Source organism: Amphiura filiformis, chromosome 16, assembly GCF_039555335.1.
Source record: "Amphiura filiformis chromosome 16, Afil_fr2py, whole genome shotgun sequence".
NCBI lineage: Eukaryota > Metazoa > Echinodermata > Ophiuroidea > Amphilepidida > Amphiuridae > Amphiura > Amphiura filiformis.
In genome coordinates this window covers 7,626,841-7,642,580 of record NC_092643.1, presented here as the reverse complement: position 1 = coordinate 7,642,580, position 15,740 = coordinate 7,626,841, and the positions used below count along the sequence as shown (strand labels likewise).

The following is a 15,740-nucleotide window of genomic DNA, read 5'->3' as shown; positions in this document are numbered from 1 at the left end:
TTATGTTTTCAGGGTTATTAGGAGTTAAGAAAACCTAATAATGATAATATTGGATGGCTTATTTCGCATGATACCATAACATATCGGATTCGTCATACAAATATCAAACTCGCCGTTGGCTCGTCCGATATTTTTATGACTCATCCGATATGTTATGGTATCATGCTCAGCCATCCAATATTATATCAATGTCTGTATCAATGTTTCGATGTTGATCTGCCAAACACCCACTAGCTTCACTCACATAACTTAAGTAGCATAGTAACATAGGCATAGTTTATACATAAATGATTCTGCTCCTATTCTGATGGTTGGCAATTAAACCGGAATCCGAGTTTCATAAAAACCCTTATTTTTGGTAATTAAAGCATTTCAGGCTTATTCTTTATATAAGTACACCATTGGGTAAAATCAAACAAAAAGTAGAAACTTTGATAGAGTAAATATGGTATTAACTTTATTTTATTGCATTTTGGTGACTTTGAAGGAAGAGCAGGACACATGGTATTTAGGAGAGCGTAACGGCACATCAGGATGGTTTCCAAAAACTCATGTCAAGAAAATACCATCATTGCCACCAAAAAAAGGGTGAGTACATTGTATAAACACACATATTTTCCACAGACCTACAACTGTAGTAAATGATAAATACATAAAAGTATACATTTTCAGAAAGGAAATACTGCAAGGAATCCAACTAGCACAGCAGATTTCTGGGAAAAAAATGCAGTTTTGAGAAAAGCACATTTGATTTTCCAGGCCTTTTTTTGCCGTCCACCATTCATGATCTATATATATGTGACCCGTTTTGCTTATATCTCATTTTCAAATTTGCCGTCTTTGGCCTCCATGGACCAGATTGTGTCACATATCAAAAATAACAGAATGATGTTGCCAATGCTTTTGAATGCTTAACTATAATCTAACAGCACTAAGCCTTTCCAACGAACCAGTGTGTACAAGCAAACCAACATGTATTCGCTCACGGCTATATGCAAATGTAGATGTGTCATTTTTTTCACACAATGAATCATGAATCATCTGTGTTCATATCATTTAATAGCAGCAAGTCGTCATGTTATTTAATACTTTATTGCAACAGCGCTTTACCAAGCCGGCCTTTAGAGACCCCAGAACCGGCAATGTTTGCAGCAGAAGAACCATACATACAACCCACAGAACCAACTCATGAACAACCAGTAACACCAGTAGGAAGAGAAACAAAAGAGCCAGCTTATCCACTAGATGTCACAGTAAGGACATACCAGATGAATAAGGTGGAGCCTACTGCTGATACTGCTGAGGTTGCTACGTCACAAGGTGACTTGTTAGACTCTGTAAATGAAGGTAAGCTTGTCTTGTCTTGCTGACAAGACGTTTGAGTAGAGAGCAGTGGGGATACTCACATGTAAATGGGGTGTGGGTATGTGCAGCGCTCAAGGGTCCCTTTTTCAGGCACCCCGGCCGTTCCTTAAGACCCACATCTGGATCATGCTCCAGTTCTTTGAGCCTCAAACTCTGGCAATTGTAGCGCTTTAGCCAAAATTTTCCAAATTTGGAATATTTTTAGCTCCAAAGCCTATAATTTGGCCCAATTTTAGTTCACAAGACACACCAAAAATGTTGAAATTTCAGTTCATCAAGCCCCTATTTTCCCCAAAATCAGTTCTTTAGTTCCGAAAGTTCGGCGCACGCCCCTACCAAAATTTCAGTTGAGTGCCCAAGATTTTTGTGCTGGGTGCCAAATGTTGGGCTGTGAAAGTGGAGGAACTTCCAGGAAGCGGTCTCATGACAGTGCATTTTGCTGTTGTGTCAGTTGGACAACTGCTTGGTTACTGACATGTGTTTTGAGTAGAGTATTAAAGTAATCCTGTGTGTAATTTTGGTTCATTTTGATTCACAGTATTTTAAGATATGACCTTGTGATTCACAAGTTGTAAAAATTATAAGTTTCTTTTTGAGCTCAGTGTAGTATGTCTCAACTCTCCCAATGCTAATATACAATAAACTAGAGCGGTTACCACACCATAGCTGAACCATGGGGCTTCGGCAGTATATTGTGGTATACCGCTGTCCAACAGGGGTCAATCTTCTTAGGATTTTGAGATAGGAACGACCCCAAATAGGAAACTGACCCGGGTCCTATGAGGAGTGTCACCCCTGGTGGGAATTTACTGGGGGAAATAATGTTAACACATTCTTTACTTCTTTACTGCATTTACTGGACATCTGTAAGGGGTATGGGGCTCAAACTCATTGACAATAAATCTCATGACCAGGGGAACATTTTGCAGGGGTTGGGTCAAAGGTCATGCAGAGGTTAAATCTTAAATGCTTTTTCTGTAAGGGGTATGTAGCTCAAACTCGGTGACAAGAAAATTCATGACCTGGGGAATATTTTGAAACATTTGCAGGGGTCAGGTCAAAGGTCATCTTAGGTCAAATCTTAGAATAAGGGTACAAGGCTCAAACTCGGTGACAGCAAACCTGGGAAACAATTTGGAACATTTGGAAGGGTTGTGTCTGTGGTCAAATCTTAGTCTCCTCCAATATTTTAAAACTCATAGGTCGACCAATAAATATGGGCTCAATCGATCCATTTTTATATCAAACATGGCCATAAGAACCGCTGACCCAAGCTTGATATAAGTTGTTCACAGATAGGGCTCAAAGGTCAGATAGTGGATATTAGGGGTAGTTTAGTGAAAATCTTAAAAATGCTGCTACTCCTTTATATTGCATGCTATGACCACCAAACTTGGTGAGGAGAACCACTGGCATAAGCTATATATTATATCACAGCTTTATAAGAGTCAACGCAAGGTTGAAGGTCAAATGAGGTCACATGTTAAAATTAGACTGATTTGGCTTTGAACATCTTTGTGTAAAATTTGATAGGTATCATTAGGCACGGTGACCTACATTTAATATAGTAGAGAAGCCACCGTGACAACTTGAATTTTCCAAGAAGTTGAAAAGTAAATAAATATATTGTAAAATACCAAAGAATTAAAGCAGGATCTTAACCACAGAAGATAGCTAACAGTTGCAGTTTTAAAACATACCACATTTGTTTTATAACATAAAACATTTGTTTTGTCTCTTGGGCTTTGCTGTGGTTTAGTTTTTAGTTAGGGATGTCCACTGTCAATACATTTGCTGCTAGAACGGTTTCCTACTGGCATGTGTGTGTGTACACTCACCCATGGATGTATTGTCTATGCAAATACAGCACTATTTTTGGGGGATTAAAAAAATATTATCAAGTTCTGCCAAATGAAACATAGCTCAATCCTAATCATTCATTTAGTCCTAACTGAAGATAATTTAAGAAAAAGTTCACATGCATTTTCGGCACTTTTTCTGACAATCGAGTCACAAAAATCAAAGACTTGGAACAAGCGTTTAAAATCTTGAGTAATATGCCGAAATTTTGTTCTGATTTTCACTTTTTTGTGTTACTTTAATTAAACATTGGTTGGTTAATAAGAATGAAACATGTGTTTTCCAAAATTACAATGCATAAACTGAAATTAGTCTTAGTTCACGTCTTTGGGCTTGATTGTCACAGCATACGAAAAACACCCTAAAATCACATGTTTTTGGCCCTTATTTCATTATAGTTAGGACTAACTAAAGGATTAGGATATAGCTAGATGTTTCATTTGTGACACGATCTGGTCCACGGGGGCCAAAGGAGGCATTTTTGACAATTGAGGTACTGTAATTATTACATTATACATACAACAGGCTATAATTTACTGAAAACACCAAAGGTCTACCATATTTGGTTCCTAAGTTATGACGTTTTTTGATGTCTATTTTCTTATGTATTTTATTGTTTTTTACTTCTAATTTTGACCTTTATCCTAGTTTCAAATTTGCCGCCTTTGTGCCCCCATGGACCAGATCATGTCACATTTGGAAAAAACAGGATAATTTTTTTTTATCCCAGAAAATTAGTTGTGTATTTTTCTGGAATAGGGAGTAAGTCCAAGCCATGATAAATGGTAACAGTACTTGTTGTGGTCCAATTTATAGGCCTAAAACTTGGTGTTTCAAAAAATTCCTTATTCCACCAGAAAACATTAACCAAACTTTTATTGGTCAGTAAATAGAGAGGACCTTCCTTTATCAAGGGATCAACTTATTTTAAAGAAAAAATTAATGAGATGAGAACAACAACAAGTGACACCAATCTGTGCATCAGGTGTTGAAATGCGAATTTGGATTGATTCAGACAAGCAAACTTACATACTCATAAAATTTAACTATTTTTGAAGACAAAATGTGCAGGATGTTAAGAAATTAAAGAATGTTTAAGCCTACCAAAGCCCATCTCAAATTATGCACTTATGACTACCATGTCCATTTCATATATGCTATCCATCATGGCTTCCATGCACATGCACACAGTATATTGCTCAATGTAGTAAATAAGTAAAGATAATCTTTGAGCAGGGAAGTGCAAGTTTGCACTTCCCTGCTTTGAGTTGGAGCAAATTTCTCAAAATTGGTAGTGATTAATGTTACCAAACTTATGTCATGATGAAATATAATCATTTTTGAAGATAAAATGTGCTGACCTTAAAAGATTGAACAATGCTATTTGTTTGAAATAATGCACTTATTGTTCATCTCCTCTATAGAGATATTTTCCATGTTTTGAGGTCTTATATTTTTTGTTGTATATCAACAAAATCGCTTAAGGTCGTGTGTCATGAATTGGGGGCCAAATGCGTTACATGCTCAAAATTTGAAAAATAATCACGCTTTCACACAAAAATGATTGTAATTTATCTCATGTTTGTCAGAAACCTACAATTTTTATATCATCATAAAGCTGAAAGTGTAAGGAAGACAATTGTGCAACTTTTAAGTTGATATACAGGGTGCCACAAATATCATATAGGGTGGAAAAGTTTTTAAAAAAATGTTCCTCTCTTACTCACCAACATAACCACCTGTTCTGCTAAAACCCTTTATAGATGTGCTAATAACATTGTAGGCTCTCAAAAAAGCAAACTTGTAATGATGAGTTATGTTGCCTAACTGAGATACAGGTGTTCAAAAGTCGTACATAAATTTTTATGATTTTTATGACATTATCAATCAAAACTTTTTTCCTTCATGCCCTACACAAAAACCAATGGCATATTTGAATTCCTCATCAAATTTCCTTCTAAAAAATGTTAACTTTTACAGAAGTAGGGTAACTTCTTTAAAAAATATGACATTCAGAAAATTTCGGAGCACAAATGCATGTTTAGTACAGTAACGTATATATAGAAAAGCCTAGAACCCATGACACAGAATGCAGCACATTAACAACAAATTAAACCAGCTTGGAGTAAAATTGGTCACGTTACCTGCTAGACATAAATACCAAAACAATGGTACATAATCCATCCTAATACCTTGCTGGGTTATGAAGTTACAGTAAAAAATAAATTTGAGAGGCACTGAAAATCAATATTCCTATACTTTAACACATGCCTCAACCGTAGACACCTCAACCGTAGGCACCACCACCATTGACTTTGCATCCTTTGAATTGCAATATCTCAAAAAGTAAATACAGTGTGAAGTTTTTACTTTCCACAGTTTTAGCTAGATAAATTAGCAACAAAATGAGACCATTTCTAGCTCAGTAGCCCTCTACATTCTTGAGATTTGGGACAAAACATCCTGAAAATTTTTCAAAAATGTAACATCCCCACCTTTTCCTATGCCCCAATTCATGACACACGACCTTAACTTAACATCGCATTGAGTGATTCATGACACAGTTGTCGATTGCATTTATCATTGCGTGCCAATAATTGAGCTCACTCAGGATCGGGAAACATTTATTATAATAATTTTAGCTATAGATTGCAATAGTCATGCGCCGGTCTAGCTCTCTGATCTAATTGTCGCGTACACTCCAAATCGGGTTTTAAGATCATCCTCACAGAACTTGCTTCGTGAGCATTCCAGCCACACAACTACTTATGGAAGGAGTTTCTCTGTGATTGCACCCAAGTTGTGGAACAGTCTTCCTTCTCATATTAAAAACTCCGGCACAATTTACCAGTTCAAAACACATCTCAAAACTCATCTTTTCAACCAGGCTTGCAGCTGAACTGCTCGCGAACCATGTTACTTCACATTATTTCTGATTATGTACTCTATGATTGATTCTTGTGAAAATGATCTCAGCATGTGTATATTTGGCTGATTTTAGTCGTTTTTAGCTTTAAGTGTAAATTGGCTCAGCATTATTGATGTCTGTGTATTATTATGATTGCTGGTTTTATCCTGTTGTAGATTAAGAGTTGATATTAATTTTGATGGGTTTTATGCTTCGGTAGTTTTAAGATGTTTGTAGTTTACGGTATTTTTCCTTTTGTGCAGCGCCTAGAGACCCTCTGTTTTGTGCGCTTTATAAATGTCCATTATTATTATTATTATTATTAAAATGCTGGGGCAAAATGTTAAACTTAAAGCAATAATGTGTGATTTGCATAAAGAATAGATTCTTATTTTAATGTTTGTTTTCACTGATCACATTAGCCCAGGCTTTTAATTTCGAGCCAAACAAATGAGGTATATTAACGAAGAAAATTGCGATTTCATTCCAACGCCTACAATATGTTGAAGCTCGTGTACTCTGCTCGCCGATTGTATTACATGTAACTGCACGGAGCATTGCGCTCGAAATGTATGTATACAATATACAAGCTGACATCAATACTCTTTTGTCTAAATTGAAAGTACTTCAAAATACTGCTGGTAAAGTCATTCTTGGTCTTCCACGTCGTTTTCCAACTGATGTCTTATTAAGAAGACTGAACTGGGAAAAACTTTGTGGTCGTCGTTTGAAACACCTTAATATTATGGTTTACAAAAGTCTTACTGGCAGTCTACCCTAAAATCTGTGCAATATTTTTAATAATGTTTCTGACATTCATAGCTACGGGACAAGAGCTGGTTCTCAGGGAAATTTGGTCCTATCTCTCTGTCGTAACACATCTGACAGTAGAAAATTTAGTTATAGGGGGGCTTTAGCATTCAACAACCTTCCAACTGCTGCTAAAGCACCACTTCCAGCCAAGCTTGGAACTTTTAAAAGAATTGTATCTTAATGCTATTTTTATATTTTTAATATATATTTGCTATATGTACCTAAGTGTCTTTAAGTTCCAGAGTTTGCAATTTTGAATGTATTTTAATATATAATATTTATTATTTTTGTAAATTGTTAACCATTTTGATGTATTTTGTTTGACCCCTGGGCACCCATGAAAAACAGTGTTCACACATGATTGGGTTTCCCCAGGCAAAATAAGATCTAATAAATAAATAAATAAATAAATCCGCGGTATAATGTTAGCAAGCACTCGTTGAACTCTGAATAAAACCGGTCTACCCGGTTTTAATACAAAATGTAAATTTTTACTGTTATTAAAGCACTTCAGGCTCAGTCTTTTATGTGGTATTTTACTTTTAGTATACCATTTCATTTTGGCATTAAAATAATAAATTATGCAAAAAGTAGAAATCCGAGTAAAATTGAGGGTTTCGCTGTGAAGCAAATAACACATTGGCTTTAACACACACATGCACAGGCTGCACAACCGTATACCGATTAAAGTTTTTATTTTCACCAAGACCTAAAAAGACCTTGCAAATGATCCACAGTCATACACTGACATTGTACATACATGAGAAGATTAAGCTTACCGGTACCAACATGACCAACAATGTTCAAATACAACATCATACACTACAATACAGTGTACACCTCTCTACATTCACATGTTCATGACATTACAATGTAATTGTTACATCATTCAAGCACCTCATACATCACGAATCAGATCGATTGAAGACCTTCCTAAACATGTAATCTGTCATGACGATTCATTTTGTCGAAATTGACACACACCAGATATCAACAAGAGCAACAGCTGATTACCAAATCGATTAATTGACAAGGCCGGAAGTGAGAAGTTGCCAGTCCAATAGCTGATTTTGAGGCAATGGAACTTTTAACACAGGTGACCCTAGGTCATTTGGATGCCCTAAGTCTAAATTTATACTATTAATCTCATCCCCAAAAAGTTAAGGCATTTTTGAAAAAAAACATGCATGCTAAAAATTTTTAATTAACTTCACAAAAAATAATTATATTACACAAAAGTAATCTATAATGACACGTAAATACGTAAGCGTACTTAATCTCTAATATGAGCTCATATGAAACAGTTTTGGGAACTGTGTTGCCTGCCCATTTAGGCCGTATGCCCCAACTCGCTATTTTTAATTATTATTATTATTATTATTATTATTAGTGTTATTATTATTATTATTATTATTATTATTATTATTATTATTATTATTATTATTGTTATTTTTTATATTCTGAATAAAGTTTTAAGTTTAAGTCATCAAACAGGGTTAGGGGGTTACTCACCACATGTGTTGCTAAGGGGCTGTGCAATAATGAGCTGGTAGGTAAAATTTCCAAATGGCATGCCAATAATTGCTTGCCTCCCCCTCTCGGCCTGCCAAAAAATCTTTGCTCTCCACTTTCGGCCTGCCAAAATATCTTTGCCCCCCCCTTGCACATGCGAACCCAGTTTGCAAACCTTAAATAGTCTGGATATAAAATGTGAGCGTAGCAAGCAGGAAATTCCACCCCTACCCTTTTGACCTTCCAAAATTGCTTGCCCATCCCCTTTTGGTTTGCCAAAAAAGTTTGCCCCTCCCAACCCCCCTTCCAGGGCTCACAATCATTGTGTCCAAGAGAAACATGGGAATCTATTTTCACCACACGGCAGTGTCAACGTCTTTTTGAAAAAAGAGATACTTTTACAGCCGGTAGCACTATTTAGGGGGTTTTTAACAGCCACCATTTATGTTTGGCTATTTTGCTGCTTGACTTGGAAGTAGAAATTGAATAGTAAAACTCTATAATAATAATAATAATAATAAGCATTTGTAATGCGCCATCAATCTAGTAGAACTATTCCGAGGCGCAGACATGAAAAACAAATAAGTACAATTAAACATTAACATACATAAAGTACAAGTACAATTAAACATTAAAATATATACATACATCAGTTACATCAGTTATGTTTGGTATATGCTTTGTTAAATAAATAAGTCTTTAACAAGTTTTTAAAAGTCTGAAAACAATCACAGTTTCTTATATTCAGAGGTAACAAGTTCCAAAGCGTGGGTGCAACAACAGAAAAGGCTCGATCTCCAAATGTAGATGAAGCCCGTGGAATGACAAGTAATTGTTTATCAGAAGACCGAAGTGTGCGACTCAGAGTATAAGGAAGAAGAAGATTCATTAAATACTCTGGTGCAGTGCCATTCAAAGCTTTCCAGGTTAAAATGAGTATTTTGAAGTGAATTCTCTCACGAATAGGTAGCCAGTGAAGATCTTTTAATATAGGAGTTATGTGATCAAATTTTCATATTTAATGTTTTGTGTAAGAAAGGTTTTTTATTTTCCCATGTTTGTTTTTCTTATTCTTCTGCAGGAAATATAAAAATAAAATCCCTGTTATAGCGTATATACAATTTAGGGTAGCCTTTGCATAATTTAATTGTGTGCGAAATGCCATTTAGGATGCATTTCAGATGTTGTCGAATGTGGGTGGCAGTGTCGCGGCAGCCACCCATCCACTTTTTGGATGGGCAGTTTGCTCCTGGGATAGGCAAGATTATGCCTCTGGCAAATGCTTAACTTTCTAAAAATAATGCTTGAATAAACAAGACCCAACTATTTGAACTGACTGAACTGCCAGAAGATGCAGGTACAGGTCTGAATTATGTTTTCATGGTCAAATTCTGGACAGGGAGTTTTTGTGATAATGATGCGCATTTGTCAAATGCTACATGTAGCTAAGACCCTGGGATGGGAGGGTGACACTTTTGTGTGAGCATGACCCCCCATATCCCCCCACCCAAGGATGTCATATCCATAAAAGAATAATGTGACTAAGAATCTCATTTGGTTTATAATATCTGTTTAATTTATATGTTTACACAGGCTCTCTCCATGGTTCCCTGAAGGTGTACAAAAAGAGGACTTCAAGGATGACTTCATCGAGTGGTACGACTAAGATAGACACAAGGAAATTATATAAATCAGGTAAACATTTTTATAATGAATAATGTGAAGCATGCAATAGAGGTTATCCACTTAACTCATGTGTGACTTCTAACAAAAGGCGCTGGTTCCCATAGCATTCCTCGTTCAAACCAATTTAATGCATGACCTCGGAGTTACCTGGTGCGGCTGCATGACTTTGGCGGGCTATTTTGAAGCAGTCATGGTTGCACATGCAGGTACCTCTTTTGAAAGTCCTAAACAAGGTATAGCAGTCGCTGATAGGATATGCAACTTATAGAACACGGATAACCTCTATATGGGCCCAACGTAACCAAATATTTTTGGTTTGACAGATTAGCTTGAGCAAAGCGAGTGAAAAAAGCAATGTGGGTTGGGACTTTCATGTTAATACATCATGTGCTACTTGAATGGGACCATGTTAAAAAAAAGAGCAAAATGTAGTAGTTTTTAAAAGTAAAAATGACCCTTTAGAAATGGGGTATGGGCAAGTTTGAAACTCCCCCCTCCCCCATTTTGGGCTATTTTCTAAACCTCAGAAGGGATTTGATTAACCAATGATTTTTTAATTAATTTGATGATTAAAAACTAATCACATGATTAGGCATAGACAATTCAAGGTTCTAAAATTAAAAACGTCAAAAGGGGGCAAAGTTTTTTTGGCACATCTCTAAAGGGGGGGGGCAAAAGTTTTGGTACAGCCAAGGGGGGGGTGAGCAATTTTGGCAGACCATTTGGAGAATTCACCATCCCTGGGTGTACACTTAATTATTTCACAGCCCCTTCGTGTTGTAAGGTTATGCTTAGGATTTTGCTCAATTTAGAATAACGTCGGAATAATGCCTGTTCAGAACAATGGGTATACGTAGCAACCACCAGGCGTGAAGTTAACCACATCTGGAGCTGAACTTAATGTGCAACTATCTGCAGGTCTTGCTAAACTGTGCTGATAACTTCACCTGTTGTCTGTCTACTGATAACACATCCAGAATCAGATTTACAAGAATGCATCTGCCTGCATGGTGTTATTGGCATTCTGGCCAAAAGTAGAGTAAAATATTATTAAATTGCAAAGTTGTCCTGCTGATTAGATTCCAGTTCCTTGGGTGCCACAATACATATATGTTTATTATAGACAAAAGTATGCAACCCACAAAAGACTGGTAATCTGTGTATGAAATTCTAACCTTACAGTAATTCTTCTATTTGTCTTTTATAGCATGATGAAGAGTCAACCGCTGAGTCAACCTATCGTCCACCGTGGACTGCATGCACCACATCAAGTATGACTTTTCCTACAAGCCTGTTTAGCATAGATATTAATTTGAACTGAACAGGGCCGTTCCAGTTTGCTGGATACAATTGGAGATGTGCGACAAATTCCTAAGGAAGAAGTTACATATTTCTATACTTTTACTGTTGATGTATGAAGTAAAATTATTCTACTTCAGTAGGCACCGGCTTGTCCAGGAGCTGTTCCTGCGGGTGGCTCAGAGGGGCTTTCAGAGTTATGCGGGGGGGGCTAGTGGCTAAAATCACTAAAAAACGGCTGATTTTACATGATTTTTAACCAAGTGCAGGGGCTTCAGCCCCCAAAGCCCCTCCCCTGAACACGCTACTGCCTAGGGAGCCTTGGTTAGATTTTTGAAGTGTATACTTACAGTGCAAAATTTCAACACATTATCAAGAATATAAATGAAGCATTGCAAAGTGTTTCAAGTGCTATGTATTACTTCATTCATCAGGTCTGCCAGACATTCTATGCAGAATTAACAGTCATGTGGAACCATCCACTCATCACGCAGAGTAATTAATTAACATCTGGTACTTTACATTTCAAAGGAGTCGTTGTTTATTTTATGCGTATGCGAGCATAAATAGTGATGAGATATTCATAGTGGTAACCCTCGCTAAAGAGCCCAATCTTTGTTACTCAGTAAAAACTTGATCTTACCATGTGCCAATTTTCTATACCAATTTTATTTCAGCAGAAACCAGTAACCAGCAAAGATATTTTAATGATTAAATTCATCAATTAATATTATAGCAAGATAGGCTTCAAAATTTGTGATACATTTTAAATTGTCTATGATCCTCAATGTGATTAAATCTATCAAAGTATTATCTTCTCTTTTTATAGAGAACTCACTATTTATTAATCAAGTGTTACATTTAAGTGCTTTTATTAAAAGATATCAGATACAGATTGCTAGGATCAAAATTGCATCAGCCTGATTTAAAGTTGGTCAGGTCATGTGATTGGCCATCACTTAACATAATGTTTCCCAGCTAAGTTTTTAAAGTCAAGTCTATCCTGCTGTCTAATATCCTAGTCCAGTCGTGAAATTGCTCAAGGTTGACCACTTTCATAAACTTAACTCAATGGGAAAGAACATGATGGGGTTAATTCCGACTGGCTTCCCGTTGTTTCAGGGGTGCCCCAAGGTTCAATATTGGGGCCTATGCTTTTTCTTTTATACATTAACAACATGCCCAGTGTTGCCCAGAATTCTTCTTTAGCTTTGTTTGCAGATTACTATAAATGTTATAAAAACATCTCTGATGTCTCTGATGTTCCAAAGTGATATTGATGCATTATTTAATTGGAGCAAAACATGGGATCTCCATTTTCATCCCTCTCAATGCCAGATCATATCAATCACCAGACGTAGGAATGCAATTCGTCATGATTATAAAATGAATGGTGCTATTCTAGACCGTGTTAGTTCCATCAAAGATCTTGGTCTTGATATTTCCTCATCTTTCACTTGGGATGATCACATTAACAGGGTTGTTAAAAAGTGTAACAAACCACTTGGTATGATTAAATGCACCATTGGCTTCAATGCCCCTCGTAATGTATCCAGGACTTTGTACTCGGCCTTGGTTCGTAGTGATTTGGAATATTGCAGTCCCCTCTGGAGTGGTACCTCAAAGCGCAACATCTAGAAAGTTGAGGGGGTCCAGAGAAGGGCAACTAAATTCATTTTAGATTATCCCGAGGCTGAGTACAAAGAAAGGTTAACAACACTAACTCTTCTTCCATTAAGTTTTAGAAGAGAATATGTCGATCTCAATAAATTTTTCAAGTGCAATCTGGGATTATATGACATCAATCTAGATGATTATGTAGTTTTTAATGGTATTAACAAAGACCGTCCCATCGTCAGATTTTCCTCTGATCCTTTGTTGCTGGTAAATCAGCTTTCTAAAACTGAGTGCCACAAGATGGGCTTTTTTCAGCGTATGGTGCCCATTTGGAACCAGCTCCCTAGTATTATCAGATCCACAAATTCTGTTGCTTCATTTAAGCAACAAGTTTTGGAGTTTTACCAGTCCAAATTTGCTCACACCTTTGATGCAACTTGTGTTTGCACTTGGACCTCTTTTTGTAATTGTCCAAATTGCAGGCAAATGTAACTTAACCTACATTTTCCCCCTCTAATTTATTTTTCCCTTCCCTTCTTTTTTGGATTTGGTGGGCGGTCTTACATTTGCTATCTTCTGTAGACAACACAGATACATATTATATTAAAAATCAACTATAGCTACATTCGCTATCTTGAGTATTATACAGCACATAGTAGCCTACCGTATTAATAATGAGACATACTCTATACAATTCAGTAATTTCATTTGGTGAAGATCAATTATTCAAATATTCATTTGTGTTACCATCAGTAGATATTATATTACTTGCACAAATATATATATGCATTGAAAATTTAAGCATAAACTTCTCAGTATTGAAATTTGAATAATTTGTTTGCTAATAAATATATCACAAAAAAGTTGTTAAAATGTGATGCAGGCTATACAGGTTTTGAGTCAGTGTTGAATTAATATGATGTAATGTCATCAGCAGATAGCAAATATCATGCAGAAAAGTTGACATATAGGCTACCCAGTGACATAGCCAATAAAGGTGCATGTGAAATCCCCCACCATGGATTTGTCATACTCATTACATCTCAACACATCTACATCTTGCCACAACCACATAAAAAGTGTATTGTGATGATGGAAAGAAGTTCTGATAGTGTATATACAGTGTACATAGGCTATTTAATAAAAGGCACTAAATTTAATGCCCACGTGACCCATGGGGGCCGCCATACAAAGACCACCAAGTGATCAGTAGATGTGCTACAATGCTAAGAGATAGGAACTTTTCAGACAAATATCATCAAAATTGCTAAAAATGTATAAAGCAACTTAATTACACATTGGGGGATTCTGCTTTTTGAACTAAATTTTGGAAGTTTTTACCAATGGATAAAAAAGTTATTGACGGAAACTCTTACAATAATACTACAAAGCTGCAAAAGAATGACAAATTTGCAAGAAAATCTAGACATGCATGCCATGTTTCCAACACAGGAAGACCACCCGCTGTGCCAAAGGCCAATTTTCTAGACGTCCTGTCTACGAGCTGTAATATCAGCGCCCATCTAATCACGTGGGCATTAAATTAAGTGCCTTTATTTAAATATCCTAAGATAACTGATTAACTGTAAAGCATACAATTTTAGTGATGTGCGATTAACTGTAATATCGACATTGTTTGACTGTTCTTGTCATCTGCAGTAGATAGCACCAGGAACCAAACTCAGATAATAAATGTAAATTGTAATACTTCAGAACAAAGAATGTATGAAAGCATTTCATTCACGATAGTTTGTGGAAATTGTGATCCATATCATTATGTATTCCTAGTGTTATCAGCTTGGATTATGTTGATGCCAAGGATGTAAATCAGATATTTGTATTGGTAAAGTCATTTGTACACATTTATAGAATGTCAATATATTTGATTATATAGGCCAACAGGTGGCCATGGGAAATAGTTGTTTCTTCACCAAAAATGTTATCATGTGGAGTACTTTAAAGTTTAATTGTAATTTGTGACTATATGTTGTGAGCAAATAAGGTACCTCATATGGTAGGCCACAAGCGCCACAACTCAGAGTGGTGGTAAACCATGCACGCAATTCTGCGATCTGTTTTATCGCTGGGTGGGAGCTAATTTGTACAACTGGCGCGGCGTGACCTGTGCTATGAACTGTCTGCTATAAGCTGTTATACATGTACATGGACCAGGATTCATGTATGCTTGATACAAGGGAATTCGATCATAAGCTTCTGCAAACCAGTTCGGATTTACTTTTGTATACTAGTATAGTAGTAGGCCATATTATTTTAAAGTCAGCAACATTCAACAATATGATCACCATGATGACAGTATTAGTACCGATACAGTGGGTGTCAGTGATACCTACACCTCAATTTTTCATTCAAAATTGAGTACAAAATTCTGCAAAAACACTCCCTTTTGCATTTTCAAGGACTACTATTTCAAAGGCCCCTTTTCTCTTAAACTAAAAGGGTTTGCCAGAAGTGTGATGGCAAGAGGGTTTCTCTTTGAGCCTTATAGGCAGGACAAACGAGACAAAAATGAAATTCATCCTCAAGATCGTTTAAATCACACATCTGGCAAAGTCCATTTATTTGGTCTTTACATCTTTTGTTAAAATTCAAATTATGAGAGGATGTCCTTAAGAGTGTAATACATCACCTGTGTTTGAAAACAGTTACATGCTTGATGTAT

At 36.4% G+C, this 15,740-nt stretch overlaps 2 protein-coding genes across 3 annotated transcripts in view; both read left to right on the top strand.

Moving 5' to 3' along the window:
- Positions 1–589, top strand: part of LOC140135478 (uncharacterized) — a 61,614-nt gene extending 61,025 nt beyond the window's left edge. The window contains exon 6 of one of the 2 annotated variants that reach the window (XR_011856521.1): positions 488–583. The gene's annotated coding sequence lies outside the window, so the exon portion shown is untranslated. Of the gene's footprint in view, positions 1–487 lie in introns of both variants that reach the window. The other variant, XM_072156996.1, reaches the window with a different exon arrangement.
- A 497-nt stretch (positions 590–1,086) lies between these two features.
- LOC140135479 (uncharacterized) lies at positions 1,087–15,671 on the top strand. Its single transcript, XM_072156997.1, has 3 exons — positions 1,087–1,347; positions 10,052–10,153; positions 11,352–15,671. The coding sequence occupies exons 1-3, from the start codon at positions 1,143–1,145 to the stop codon at positions 11,354–11,356; spliced, it is 312 nt and encodes a 103-aa protein (XP_072013098.1). The 5' UTR covers positions 1,087–1,142; the 3' UTR covers positions 11,357–15,671.
- Positions 15,672–15,740: the final 69 nt, after the last annotated feature.